At 42.8% G+C, this 15,463-nt stretch overlaps 1 protein-coding gene across 3 annotated transcripts in view; it reads right to left on the bottom strand.

Annotated features, from left to right (window-relative positions):
• The window catches only part of LOC6596811 (fasciclin-2), an 81,943-nt gene extending 66,767 nt beyond the window's left edge, over window positions 1–15,176 (bottom strand). Inside the window, exons 1-2 of one of the 3 annotated variants that reach the window (XM_026990207.1) lie at window positions 14,915–15,176; window positions 10,143–10,390 (exon numbers count right to left, since the gene is read on the bottom strand). In XM_026990207.1, coding sequence (XP_026846008.1) covers window positions 10,143–10,218 — 76 coding nt within the window. In that variant the 5' untranslated portion in view covers window positions 10,219–10,390; window positions 14,915–15,176. The remainder of the gene's footprint in view (window positions 1–10,142; window positions 10,391–14,914) is intronic. The other 2 variants (XM_026990208.1, XM_026990209.1) reach the window with 2 other exon arrangements.
• Window positions 15,177–15,463: the final 287 nt, after the last annotated feature.

Genomic DNA, 15,463 nt, shown 5'->3' with positions numbered 1-15,463 from the left:
CAGGATTCCTGCACTCCTATCTTGTGTCCACCGGTAATGCAGCAGCGCCCATCGGTATTATAACCCATACCAGAATTGGGCCAACAGTAGCAAATCATTCATTCCACAAATATAATCCCCATGCAGGAGCAGGGCCTAGATGGATGCCCAATCGATAAATGGAATCCTCCTGCCTGATCGCATCAGAAATGCCCTTCGACTGCGTGTGGAGAGGATTAGGCCAAAACTGCAGACTCAAATTCACAGTTGCCCGAGGCTATTGAGGAAAACAATTGAATGGGGAAGGAAACTTTTCCCAGCCATTGAATTACAGAACAGAACCCCCGAAAGCCCAGACAGACATGCAGACAGAGCAAGACATGGTTTTTGGGGGAAAACTGAATCATCCAGAGAACTTAATCATCAGATGCCTGTCTTCCTGCAGTGTTGCAATGCTCTCGCTTTCGGGTGTTTTATGCGTTTTACTTGGAATTTGGGCAGCAGGAGCTTAAGGCAACACTAAAGCAGGGGCACAGCCAAAGCATTCCATAAGTTTCGGAGGAAGCCAAGAGGAGGAGAGAGTATAGGAGCAAGCAGCCGAGCGAAGGGCAGAGTGAATAATATGTTGCACCAAAAAAGGCCTCAAATCTCAACGAAACATGAAAGTTTCTGCCAATAAAATACCTCGAATGTCTGGACCTACCGACGGTAAGCCATCATCGGCTTTAAAGTCCTCGGGTTAACAGCAGCTACTTCGCTCTCTCTCTGCTCTGGGAGCAGGTACGACCGTACATCGTTAATCTTGAGTGTCCGCCTTGTCAATCCGTTTGCTGAGTCAGTTTGCTGCATTCTTGGGTTATTAATGGGTTAAGCTAATTATGGACAATCTTCACTGCCGCAACTCTTCCTCCTCCCCTCTCTCCCCTCCCCAACCCCCCTCTCGCTGTGAGTCAGAGTCCTGGAGGAGTCATAAACACAGACACCATGAGTACCCAAGGAGTAACAATCAATTTGAAATTCATTCCAATACATTTGCTGCTCAAATTATGCATGACAAATGCTTAAAAGTTCATGACTGAAATGCAAACACACACAAACACAAACAAATGGGCACACAAACAAGGGGTCTAGGCAGAGGGGAGGCGAAGAGCATGACGGAGGCAGAGAGAAGAGAGGCGAGGAGAGGCGAGGCCAGACGACTGACGGAAAGAGTGGGAAAGAGCTTTTGCTTGACCGTTTTTCGCAGGCTTCGTCTGCTGTTACTTTTGCCCGTCTTCTTTTAATACCCTGTAAAGAGTAGCGAAGAGTTTTCTTGTGTCACGCGTCATGCGGCAGTGCTTCTTGGGTTTTTTCGTTCGCGGCTTGGTGAAAAAAACATCAGTATTGAAAGGTATCTACACATTCGGATCATCTCGGTAAGATGTTACTTTTGCTGCATTCCCTTTCGTTGTTGTTGTAGCGAATGGGCATGTGAAAAATTGCCATAAAATTATGAAAATTTACGCTAAACTATGCCCCAACCCACGGGAGTGAGGGAGCGGGAGTGGGGAATGGGGAGTGGAGAGGTGGGGATGTGGAGGGAGGCCATCTCTCCCATGGATCGCACAGCCAAGTTGGCGGCCACGCGGCTGAAAAGTTTTTAGCCAACTTTTGTGGAATGGGATAATAATGATGACGGTGGAAGCGGCTAAGCAGCTAAGCGGCTCAGGCCAAAAGGAGATGCTTGAAGAGTGAGCGATAGAGCGGGAGAGGGAGAGCCGGCAGCCAATAGCCAAAAGGAGTTTGCCGAACTAGTTCATTGTTCAAGTCGCGGAACTACATAAGTAGTTTACGAAAACTTTTCACCGAGAAGAAGTTGCACCAGATGGTTTTTGCTTTATGCGTATTGTTTATATGACTACCGAGGGCATTTTTTGATACTGAAATTTGCTAACGTTTACTGCGAGAACTAGTTCATTTTGGGGTTTCCTATTGAAGTATTTGCAGAGTCGGAAGATGGGTTAGTGCACATACATATGATTGATTTTGCATCATTAATTTATCTTTTAGCAAGAACTTTTTATGTGCCTAATGACCATTTGTTCTTCCTGGGATCCACGCCCCTTCTTGGTCTCTTCCCCTCCTCCCTAAAAGGAAAGAGGAACATCCAGAGAAGGACAAAGAAGAGCGAAAAACAATTTGTAGTCCACGTTTAATTTGCTTCCCCCTTGGAGTCACCTTGTTGATACCCTTTACACCATGATCGGCAAGATACCTGTTCATTGCCTTGCACACGAATCATCATACCTCATACCCTACCCTTTCCCCTTCACAGCGCAGCGCAACGGAATCGAGCATCAGCAGAGGCACCGACAGCAACAGAGGTAAACGTTGATAATGACGCCGAGAGCCACTGCGCGAAGAGAGACAAGGAGACAGAGAGACGGAGAGAGCGCAGCAGCACACCGTAATAATATGAATGTGATTGAAGGTGTGTGCATCCCAGGCAGCGACTGGAGCGTGACAGCAGGCGGCAGCGGCAGAGGTGCCAGCAGAGCAGATTGGAGTGCAAGAAGCAGAGTGGCAGCAGAGGGGCAGCAGAGCCGTGGTGCACTGCTGGCAGAGGAGCGGTTTATTTGGTTAAATGAAGAAAATTGCCAAAAGAAGCGGAAGACGAAAAGTGGAAAGGGTTTAGGGGGAGTACTGGTCCTGGGTATCGTATGCTTGCACTCTTTTCCACTTCTGCTTGTTTTTGTAATGCTCTCTGCCGCTCCTCTGCCGCTGATAGCCGCGGCTTAATGGTGGGAACAAAAAAATATACCAACAACCACGGTAGATAAGTGCTGAAGGATGCAGATGAGTGGGAGACCGAAGGATGGGGTTTATGGGGCGTGAGTGGGAGGGAGACAATTTGCAGTGTGTGGGAAACCTAATGAGTGATGCCATGATGGCAAGAGATGTCGGGAGGCGTCGTTGAGGCTGGAAGGGAAGGACTATGCAAAACAAAATGCAATTGGAAAGGTAATCAAAAAGGAGAGCTCGAATGGAATTCATTCGTCGCACAATTGGCATCCACCGTCGCCTGCTGGAATATTCAACGCGATCCACACACTCTACAGTCTCTATGGATCATACATACATATGTACATACATACATATATGCTAGGCACCAAATCAACATTTGGGTCCACTATACCACTCTCCTTTGGTCCACTCTGATTCACTTTAGATCCATTGAGGTTAAGAATTAAGGTTAAGCGAAACTGGATCAAGATTCGTATGCAAACCAAATGGAAATCCCATTTGACCCAACAACTGGCACTCCACTTCAGGACTCTCTCCACAGAGCAGGAGAATAAAGGTGCCCCTTTCAGTGTGGCCAGAGGACTCAAAAGTACACTTGAAAAATGCGAAATAGAAAAAGAAAATTGATTAAACGAACTCCAGGTCCGTTTCTAGAGACAGAGAGACAGAGAGAGAACAAAAGGCAAACGAGGAGACAAAGAAATGAATGAACGAAAGAGGTAGGGGAAAAGAGGGCAGGAGACAAAGAAAAGTACAGTAGAGAGAGAGGCAGAGGCAGAGACAGAGGCAGAGGAAGAGGAAGAAAGAATGAAAGGACACACCAGAAGTCAGAAATGAAGGTGGGGGCACTGGTCATGCACTTTGCATTACCAATTAGAAGACCCAGACGGACGGGACAGATGGACGCACAGACGGAACGGGACAGAAGGTAACAAAATTGACAATTGACGCCGCAATCAGGCGGCAGAGGGAGGCACACACACACACACACATGAGGGAGGGACAGTCGCAGGGTTGCAAAGGAGACTGAAGGCGACACGGGGTACAGGCGGCCGGGCAGGCATAGGGTTGCCGTCCGTCGTCTCTCATTGTTATGCAATTGCAATGATGGGGCAAGAGTCAATTAAAAACATTCAACCCTCCATCGAAACACAAGGGAAAGGAGAGGAGAGGAAGGCAGAGGTAGAGTCCAGGCCTAGACCATTTCGGATTACGGCCAAAGGCGGGAACGGCAGGCTGAGGCGGAGGCGGAGGCGTATATCAATGACCTTTCCTCCTGCACTGCCTGCTCCCTGCTGCATGCCACATGTGGAATGGGGGGACTGGCAGTAAGACATAATCCAATTAGCAATTAGTTGTGTATGCCCCTGTCGTCATCGTCATCGGGTTACCTGTGTGTGCTGCCTCACAGATGGTTCCACATGCCGCATACGGAATGCGGCGTGCAACGGCAGGTAGAATCCCAAATCGAATGGAATCGAGTCGAATCGAAAGAATGAGGAATGAAAAACAGCAGAAACCCCCCCTCCATCCCATCCCTATCCTCCTCCCGTGTCTTATAACTCAATTTGGAGGCCAGAGTACGACATCGGACGTCCATTTGATGAGGCAACGCACGTCGGCCGAACATGGCCTGAGGCACGGCAGAGGGAGAGGGAAGGGCGAGAAGGAGGAAACTTCCTGCCACCGGCAGCAGACGATCCAAACTATCAACCATCAATGGAACCTCGAGAAAGAAGTCACCTTTATCATCTAAGGCTCTTTTTAGCCCTCTTTCCTTCAGGAATCTCTTGAGATCCATGATGTACATATGTATCTTTTAGGTGCATCTTTGATGACAAATATATCACTCACTTTTCATAAAAATCCTATTTGTAGTGGCCCTAACCAAATGCAGAAATTCAGAAATAATCATAATGTTTTGTGCGTTACGAGAAGGCGGGAAGGACTGGAAGTAGGCTAAGAGCTATGTATATTGCCTAAGGGGATTTTTGGGAAAGCTGGGACTCTTTCCTTCGTATATTTATGTACATTGTGTGGTCGTTTTTTGTGTTATCATTCCCTATATTGCAGATTTCGGTGAGGATCGGTCAGTATAGTGGTGTTAAGAATGGCATATAGAATATTCACTGCTACAATATTTTATTCCTGGTGACCAGCAGGTCTCAAGAGAGGATTCTTCTGTGCAAAGAGTCGGGTAAGTAGCTTGACGGCTGCATTCTCTAGAGAAATTTAGGTTATCTCTTAAGGATGGGAATTGGGAACCATGCGGGCCCTCACCGTTGTCTTTGATTTGGTTGATTCGATCGCCGTAGACATACATGAGGTTGTATTTTGGTTGCATTTTTATTTAAAATTCATTCATCATTCTATTCAAAATGGGAAAACGAGAAAGAAAAAGAAAATTTCTTTAGGCGTCTCTTCGCTCTCTCTTTCTATCTATTCCTCACTCCGACTTTCCTTCATTGTCTCTCCCTCTGTCCCATTGTTTTGCGCCTCCCGGGCGTGGGGGATTATGCGGGCTTAACCCGTCACTGCCCCGCGGGCGCCAGTGCATTTCCCCTCCTCTCTCTCTGTCACTCTCTGTGGTTGATTGTTCACACAAATTCAATTCAATTCTTTTTCTCATTTCTCGTGTTTTCCCTCTTATTCGATAATTATGGTATCTCTCAGTCGCTCTTTCACTCTCTCTAGCCCCCTTCGTCCTCCCCTCACTCCCTGTCGCTCGCTCTCTCTCTCTTTCTTTCTGCACCAGTGGCACAGATCATTTAAGCGCTGTCTAAGCGTGAAAGCCTCAACTTCGATGCTGATTTGATTTCAGTCTAACGAGAAGGAGATCTAATGTTTCTATCAGCAGCCACACTAACATATTTTAGTGTAGTTTTCTCCTAAATTGAATCGATTTTTATTCCTTTGCACTTTTTACGCGCCATGCAGCAGCACTCCTCGGTCGCTGGGGCTGCACTTCTGCCTGGAATCTGCGACTGGAATGCAAATGTAATCAATATATGAAGCTTAAATGGGACATGGAAAAGCCATCCCACTCCGCCTGCCTCGTTTGGCCAACAGTTTTCCTGCAGGAGGAAATTTCTCACTGAAATGTTTCCATTTCCCTTTCCCTCCCACCCCCCTTCGATGAGGAGCGCAGTAAATTTGTTAATTAGGAAAAAGACTCATTTTGGATCGGGCCCTCTCTTTCTAAAAATCAAGACGGGCATTGAGATAAAGATGCTACAGACACAAAGATACAAATGTATCTTCTGGCTGTCCCGCCTGTGGGGGCCAGGAAGGCACTTGAGTCCTGCTTTTGTTTTCCTACCGCGGTGCGGCGCTTAATCCAAAAATGTTTTGTTTTATTAATTAAAGAGAATGCAAAGCTCTTTTGAGCCAACGGATAGAACTGGGATGGGGAGGGGACGGGGACGGGGACGAGGACGAGGACGAGGACGAGGAGGAGGAGGGGGTTTACTTGGATTAAAATTAAAACAAGTAGAAAAGATTAGCATATTTGATAGACGAAGATAAAGATACTCTTAACAAAAGGCATCCGATAGAATATATTTTGATTGAATGTTTCCACGAAAATGTCTCAAAATCTATAAGGTATATCCACAAAATTAGGGATTCGGTTTGTTTTAGTATTGTATGAACCTTTAGGGAATATACTTTCAAATTTCGAAGGGAACTTCCTTGGAAACTGCAGTGGAAAGAGAGTCTTTAAAGAAGTCTTCAAATCTATTCCTTCTTTTCAGAACCACCTTCATGTATTTTTATTATACAATCTTAATGAAACATGAGTTATATTATCGAGAAAGCGAGAATTTTCAATCACAAAGATTTATCTAGATATATGGTTCCCTGCATTATTTTCTTAGCTCCAGAAGAATCGTATTATTTAAAAATATTTTGCCATATTTAAGCTTCTTTTGGTCCAGATCATAAATATACATACATATGTATGTATGTATGTATATTTTTATGGATCGGAAATTCAAGATGCACTGTCCAAGCGGAAGGGTATTTTTTAACAAATCGCAGAACAGAAGCGGAAGAACATTGCAGAACAAAGCGAAAATAGAGGATGAAAGGGGGGAGAGAGAAGAGGCAACTGCAGAAGAACGGAGTGGCCTAAAGAGAGCAGGAGCGATGCGATAGAGAGAAACAAGAAGCAACCATTTCTTTCTTCGTTTTCTACGCACAAAATCCGCAGACGTTTTTTTTTTTTTGTATTTTATTTTATTTTTTTTCAACATAATTGGAATTTCCTTTTTCCTGTTGCTTCGTTTTCTTGTACCCCCTTCATTCTCAAGCTCTCTCTGTCTCTCTCTGACTCTTACTCTCTTATTTTGTATACTGCTTCTGTGTGTCTTGCACATCGTTCGTTGTGTCTTGTTGTCAAGTGGCACACAACTGTGAAGAAACTCAAGAGGTTTCTTGCCCCACCGCTTGTCCACTCACTGACTCTGACTCTGACTCTGACTCTACCTCTCTCTCTCCCTGTCTCTTGCACCTGAGAGATTCCCCACTTAAGACAGAGAGAGGGAGAGGGAGTCTGTTTCTTGAGAACTGGAAACTGGAATTGAGAGATGGGCAGCAGAAGATTTCGGAACAGGGAACATCATCATCATGTGGACTGTATTGCAAAAGACTTCACGCGCAAGTACAGTGCGTGCCATAAGTCTATAAATACTTGGATCTTGAGAGGACATACATATAGGACTAGATCTTTACAGGAAACTAAAAAAACATCTCAGAATTTCTTTTAAAATTTACTAAAAATTCCATTAAACTTCCAATTTATTTTTACAGTCCCCATTTCTCCAAAAGCTGTCCCCATTTTTATACCCACGAAACGCACTGTGGCGAGCATTAAAAAATGTGACAGTGAATGGAGAGAGGCGGTAGAAGCGCCATCCATTAACTATGTATATACTATGACTAACTGACAATTTTCCTGTCAGACAGACGTCAATCCTTTTTACACTCCTTCTCTGGAGAAAAGCGCCTCACAAATTAAGCTGGTTTTTCGGTGGCTTTTGCTAATTAGGGACTGTCCCCTCGATGAGGCACTCTCCTTCTTGGCAGGCAGGCAGGCAGGCGGGCAGGCGTGCAGCCCTCCTTCTGGCCTCTGTTGCTCTTCTGTTGCTGCTGTCGAACAAAGACTGCTTTCCTCCAAGAAAATTGCAAGAGAAAACATCAAAACAAAGGCTCCACTTCTTGAGAAAGACAGCAGGCCATCAATTGGAGCAAAGTGAGAGAGAGAGCTCTGAGAAAGACCACAAAAGAGAGGAGAATTTCTGTAAAATACAGATCTTTAAAGTCCATCGCGGAATTCCAGTACGAAACTCAAACCGAGAGACACTCTCGAACGACGCAAAACTTTAAAGGTGGCAGGTTTTCAAAAGAAAGAAGATTCTTCCCTACAGCTAAGACTTTTGGAGGGAAAAACACGCCCAAAGGTTACCGCCCATCCTCTGGATGTTTTTGTCGATCGTTCAAACCTTCTCTAACTGAAAGCCTTAATTCCCTCTTTGTTTTGTGGCTGGAGAAAATGCACGCATTGATCGGCTCTTCCTCTCTGTGAGTCATGATTCCATGACGCTGGCTTTTCTCTTCGTGGCAAGTTCTTTTTCTTCCTCGTCTCTAAATCCCACAGAAAGGGGGGCAAACATCAGCGTTAATTAATTTTAACTTTGTTGCTGTTTTTAGAAACTCCCAAAAAGTGTGGAGTCTGAGGTCTGTTTCCTCCCCCCCCCCCCCCCCCCCCCCCTCCCCTCTAAAAAACCGGATGCGTTAATTGCTTGGGAAGTCTGTTTTTCTCTGAGAGAAGTTACTGCACCCCTCTACAGACGGGAGAAAGTGGGTCTCAGGGCAGCGGCAGACGAGTCATCATTCGCCCTCCAGTTCTTTGATGATTCTAATGCTTTCTTTGGCCTGGCGACTTTCAATCCCTCTCGTCCGTGATCACACGATATTCTCTATGTGCCGCAAACGGTGACTCCAAACCAAGACAGAATTGTTGACAGCATTGTTTTCTCTGCAATAATCCTGGTCTATCGACCAGGCCACATACAGGAGCTGCAGCGCAGGCCCTTTGGGGGTTTTTGCATAACTGGCGGCACCTACTATGGGGATCGTTTGACGTGGCAATTGATCAATATTTAAAGATAAGCGGTATCTACATGTCCATTCGAAATAAGAATCCCATAAGGATGCCCACTTAAGGTGTCCCCCAGCTTTTAAACCTCCTTAACAGCACTGAGGCAATCGTTTCAAGAGTGTATTCCAATACTTATCACCTTCTGTTTGTTTCAATGTATTCCTGGTGCCATATTCTCTAGTTCCTCCGCTATTATCATGAAAAGTAGTTTTGGAGTAGTATCTTAATCTCTGTGGTTTTCAGTTTAAGGTACGACATGAGGTCTGGGTAGGTTCCACGAATGTGAAATCTGTTTCTGGGGGTTCCATAAATGTGAGATCTAATTTTCTCCCATGGCAACATCTCTCGCTTGTTGCGCAATCTTTAGAATCATGTGTTTGTCCAGCGCTTCGTGTTTGTTTTTATGAGACCGCCAGTCAGGTGATGCCTTGCCTGACTTTCAAATTGTGTCTGTAAATTGTATCCGTGTTCTGTCTGTAATTCCCCCAAAAAACTTACGATTCCTACGAGTAGCGCATCTCTCTCCAGAGCCTCGCAGCTTAGACAAATATTGACTATAGAATTTTCGTTTGAGATTGCGATAAGGTGGGATTTCATTATACATATTTCTGGGTGTTTTTTCTGCATTTGGGATGTTGTTTTGGGATACGACTACGCTAGGTCAGTATTTGCGTAGCGTTTGCCTCACGGTCAGGCGGCATGCGGCATGCGGCAATCAGACAATCAGGTAACGAGAAAATGCTCAGGTACACCTCGGGCAATTTGTGCGGATTATAGCCCGTCCTTCCATCTGTCTGTTACTTTAAATAAACACCCAAATCGTGCAAGAATAAAATGCTGATAAGAGAGTGACTAGTATTTTGGCCAGGTTTCCAGTTTCCAAATGATATATCTTTATCACTTGTGATGGAAAATTCTCGACTTCTAGGTATTGTATACTTTGTAATTTATCCATTGTTCAGTCAAGTTTCATTGCGATTGTTTAATGAAAAGAGTCACAGGAGGTGTCTGTGTATATTCGCTGTGTTCATATACATATGTAGATCATCATAATGTAGATTTGAGTGGAATTTGAATGAAATCAAAGAAAAACCCAAACAATTTAAGCGTAATCGTTTGTTGCATGTTTTTTTTTTTGCTGGTGTAACTTCAACTTCTAATTATAAATGGCGGGAATATGTGTGGACTGCAAGTCCATTTGTGGAACGTATTTACTCACCTATTAGCGAGCAGCTGCACAGCAGCAGCGTTGCCCAGACAAGGGGCAGAGACGGCGTCCGCAGAGGTTCTCCCATTTTGTTGTTCTTTCTTCCTTCTTGTTCTTCTTCGGTGTCCCTTCCACTTGTTTTCCTTGTTTTTTTGTTCGCTAGCACAACGTTTAGTCAAATTTTTGGCTCCACAGGAAAAAAAATGTTGAAAAAATTACAGTTTTTTCTGTTAATGTGGATTTTGTTGTTGCGTGTGGATCTGCAAGAAACAAAAGAGAGTGAGAGAGAGAAGCAAGAGCCAAGGGTTAAGCAGTGACAAATCATTTGATATTTTAAAAGATGCAAAACGCAGTGTTAGGTTTTTACCAAATGCCAAATGTTGGCCTTTTAACTTCTATAAATGTATGAGGGAGGGACGCGGGGATTAACGCTGCGTCACACACGAGCAATTCGATTGCAGAGAGCGAGATAGCAGCAGCGCCGACAGCGACCGCAACAGCAGTCAAAGAAGAGAATAACTTGTCCACACATGTGTGTGAGTGTGTGTGTGTGTGTGTTCGTGTGTGCTTTGTCTTGGCAGCAGGTTTCTTCCAAGGTACCATGCCATACAAGGGTGAGGCACTGCTTAAACGCTCCAAAAGTGCACTGGAAATGCCTCACGCTCATATTCAGGTTCATATACAATATACGCTGCAATTTTGTTCTTTGCAGTCGCTGACGCCGCGCGCTGCTTCTACTTCTGCCTCTGCTATGGCCTGTCTGTTCTTTTTTGACGTCGGCGTCGCTGCCACTTCGGCCAGTTTTGTAACGGAAATTACTCTCTGCAGTCGAAACACGTCGCACGGGAAGCGGCAGAGGAAGGGGATAATAAGGGTAGGAGCTAGAGACCTGCAGCGCATATTTAAACAGTAAAAATGTTTTGGCATTTTTTCTCTTAATAAAAAAATATACAATTTCCAATAAATTATATTTTCTTTATTTCTCTCTCTATCTTGATCTTTATCTGTTATCTGTTGCTGGTGCCCTCTCTCACTCGCGCTTATCGAAAGCGGGAGAGAGCGCACCTTCGATTAGCGGCTTTGTTTGCTGTCTGTTTGGCGATAAGGCGGCTTTGATTCTCTCGCTCTCTCCCACTCATTAGAGTTGTCCTTGTGGAAAGAGAGCGGGGAACAGGTGCCCCTTACTCCATCTCCTCCTCCCTCAAAAGGTGTGTCTGCCGTTGCTGGAGCGGCCAATCGATATTTTTATTTAGCCTTGTTACTTGAGGACCCGTTCAATCGATACTTGGGGCAGGCCTAGGCACCGCTCAAAAGACGGGGTTCCCTTCTAACGCTTGAAAATTACGAAATATTACAAAATATTCACAAAGTAAACAAAAAAATAATATATACCGCTAATTAAGAAAAGGGGAAACTTTTGTCACAGAATACAGCGTGGTGGGGAGGGGTGCAAAGTCTGTTCATTAAAGTTGAAAACTTTTCCCTTGATATTTGAGAATTATTAACGCGGATTTCAAATTATTGGATTCTTGACTTTTTTGAAGACTTTGAAATAAGAAGAGGTAACCCTTACTCGAAGAATATAGGGGTATATTAGACTTGTGATGAAAGTAGATGCGTGTAACACGCAGAAGGAAGCGTTTTCGACCCCTTAAAGTATATATGTATATTCTTGATCAGCATCGATTGCCAAGTCGATTGAGCCATGTCTGTCCGTCCGTCTTGTTTGACACCTAGTTCTCAGAGACTGTAAGAGCTAGAGCAAAATTATTCTGTGTGCCGGCTCCTATGATATAACACTGAATTAAGATTGCCGGAAACTGGATCAGGTCGGATCAGGTCGCCTTCTACGACTTACTCATTCTTTCTCTCTCTATCTCACACTCTATCCCGTTCAGTGTGCTTGCTCTCTAGTTCAAATATTATCATAAACATGGCCCCAAGCCGAAGTTTGTTAACCGCGAATGGCAGAACAAGAGGCGACTTTGCAACATGACGCGCGACAATGTTTTCATGGTCCAAGCCAAATTCTTGCAGTGTCAAAATTTCATTGAAATCATTCTAAGGGAATTAGGGTTCTACCCGAAAATGCATTGAATACATACATAAAGCTCTATGGGTAGCATTTTACACTTTTATGAAACTCGAAATTTCAGGAAAATTAAAAAACATCCGAAATAAAATTTTGTTGAGCCTTTTGCTACTAATATTCCATAATAACTTTGTTCTAAAAATCCAGAAATTATAATTCATTTTCGCAATGTTTTCCCCCACAATAAAAGATTAATAGAATGTTAAGATCCTAATTGAAATGGAGCTCAAACCGAAAAGAACCTATAATTTAATTGCTTGTTGCATCAAAAAGTTGCAAGAAATTTGTAAAAAAGATTAACATTGAGGCAACGGCAACATTCAACGACAGTTTTCCCTTCTTTTTCTCGTCATTAAATAAGAAAAATCACATTTGGGAAGTTTGGAAACATTTTAGTGCTGCACAGAAAAGGCACAAATTTGATTTGAAAATTGGATGATATGCCGCCGCCCCATGCCGCCGCCTATCCCTCCAGTGTGTGTGTGTGGAGCACACACAAGTTTTGGCAGTGCTGCTGCTCCTTCGTTGCAGGAATTGCACGATGCAGGAGTCCTGCGGTTGAGGTTCTCTTGCCCTCATATTCATATATCGAATTAGTTGCGGGGAAAAAAAGGATACAAGTAAAAGTTTTGCACACAACGGAGAATCAGGACTCTTCGGTAGGGGCATGACAATGATAATGGAACAATTTCCATCATCATCATCAACAGCGGATATCTCAGATATCTCGAGATATCACGGGATATCCCTTGCTACAGTTCAGATTACTGAAATTGATAGGAAAAATAAAATGATTGGAATTTTTTGTATCGGTGAAAAGAAATTTCAGTTTGGTTTTTGAATAACTATCCCTTATAGATGTCTGTATCAAATATAAATCAAAAAATCTCTCAGATTCTAGGCAGAAGAAATATCCAGTGGAATTCATGGATCCAAAAGTGGGTTTTTCTTCAAATCTATTTTGAAATATTTCTTTCAAATTTTAAAAATTGTTCTACTTTTTTTTTAGGCAGAAATTGGATACTTAAACTTAAACAACGGATTCCTTAAAGATACATTAATCTTTCCTTTATTTGAGGCGTTTATGATCAAAATATTTCATAAACGAAACTTTGAAGACTTCACTAAATTATGATTTAATACTAATTTTCATAGTATCAAATTTAAGAATATATTTCAATGGATTTGTAGATCTTTTTGATGGTTTGTATTATAATTTTTTTCATTTAATTATTTAATAAAAAAACCATAAAAATCAACCAGAATATTAGTTGCAATATTAATTATTCTTTTTAAATACTATGCTACGTAATTTTCCCTTTAGGGAATAATTCGTCCCTTGTTCGTCAAAATGATAGCGGAACAAGTTTCCAAGCAACATACATACATACATAGCTCGAGACCTCTTCAATTAAACGTGTATATGTACATATGTATGTATGTATTTACTTGTACTTTTTATATGAATGTTTTGGATTAAATAAAACGTTTTTGGATTGTACTTCTCGTACAATCTGCTGCTACCTTTTCCAATATACAATTAAGTGAATTTGTTCAGAATTTCAGCAAAAATAACATAAAAACTGTGGCTTTGAAGAGGCTTCCCTCAAACTACGGCACTAAAACACAAATTGATTAAATAAATATCGATTTATATTTTAAATTGCACTACCACTTCCACCACAATCTACTCAGTGGTTCAAAGAGGTATTGCCTATTGGGATACTTCATCTGTTAAATGACTTCGTTTTCTACTCTATAGCAACTGTCTACACAATTTAATTAAGATTTCTCTAAAAGACCTTATATTTTACGAATTGAATTGGAATCACCATTGGAATTTTAATTTTAATAATATTTCCCTTAATCTTCAGGGCATTGGGTTTCGGAATACTTCTTCTGTCGGTTTTCTTTGTATTCTGCCCTATCTGCTGAATATTGAAAGAAACAAAAAAAACGATTTCAGCAAAAAGGCCATAGAAACTACGGTTTTAACGACGTTTTCGTTTGCGAAATACTTCCTTCCAGTCAGATTCTACTACTCGTAGAACAAACGAATTTGAATATTATTTCAGTGAAAGTACCATGGGAACTACTAAGTTCGGCTTGTATAAATATTTCTTAAAAAGTTCACTTTATTTATAGCTTTTCGTCCTTCCCTAACGATTGCCTCCAAATGCCAGTTGACTGACTTTTAGCGCCCAGTGTGTGACTCAACAAAAAGTTGGAAAAAAACAAAGCAACAAAACACTAACAAAAGCGGTATAGGTGTGTGTGTCGGACGGCGGCGTCAGAAGCGGCGCGCGGACCGGGCCCAAACCTGTTTTTTTATTATTTGTGTTTTTTGTGTTTTTCTTGGGTAATTTTTGTTGTTGTTCGAAGGTTTTTCTCTGCGTTTTGAATGCACATTTTTCCAAAGCATAGCATAACAATAACATAACCGATTTTCCTGACACCAAAAAACTGATAAAAAAAAATTAAGCTACTGCGGGGCACGTGACTCAACACCCATAATAATAATTGTGCAAACATGCCAACAGCGAAAAGCGTGCGTGAGACAGAGAGGGAGATACACTTTAGTATTTGTCACAAAAAAAAACAGCAACAGAAATGCCACCAGCGTTTATTTTTGGCCTAAAAAATAGGGAACTCTCGAGGAATTTTCATGGTTTTTTGTATTTTATTTTATTACCAATTTTGTTGTAATTGTTTTAACTGTTTCACACATGCACACACTGTGTGCGGTACGCGACACTCACTCGCACACACACGAACGCGACGGCAGAGGCGCGAACGCGGGACCGGTGGAGAGAGGGAGAGGTAAAATTCCGGAAATTGTTTATATTAATATCGTTGATATTTTTATGAGCTGGATATATTATTTCCAAATCGTAACGCAAACGGAACTTTCTCAGAACGCATGCCACAAGAGAGGCGCCACAATATTAATGTTGTTTCGGTGGCCGCGGTCGTTTTGCTTGTGCCGTTACAAATTTCAAAGATTGAGGCGGCAAGGCCGTTTCTTTCAAATACGCCCGCCCGCAGATGTTGCCGGTGCCTGAAATGTTGCTCGGCCACATGTAGCTACAGCATGGATGTTGCCATGAAAAAGAAGTGTACGGACATCAGGGTAACGTGGACAAGGCTTGTAAACCTTTACATCACATTGCCAATCCAAGACGGTGTGGTGATATTCGTACCATCTTGTAGTGTTGCTGGGCCTTTTTTCCACGTTGTCCAT

This window comes from Drosophila persimilis, unplaced genomic scaffold, assembly GCF_003286085.1.
Source record: "Drosophila persimilis strain 14011-0111.01,24,50 unplaced genomic scaffold, DperRS2 tig00000520-arrow-pilon, whole genome shotgun sequence".
NCBI lineage: Eukaryota > Metazoa > Arthropoda > Insecta > Diptera > Drosophilidae > Drosophila > Drosophila persimilis.
Note: the sequence above shows the minus strand (reverse complement) of the source record. Positions and strands in the feature narration are given on the sequence as shown.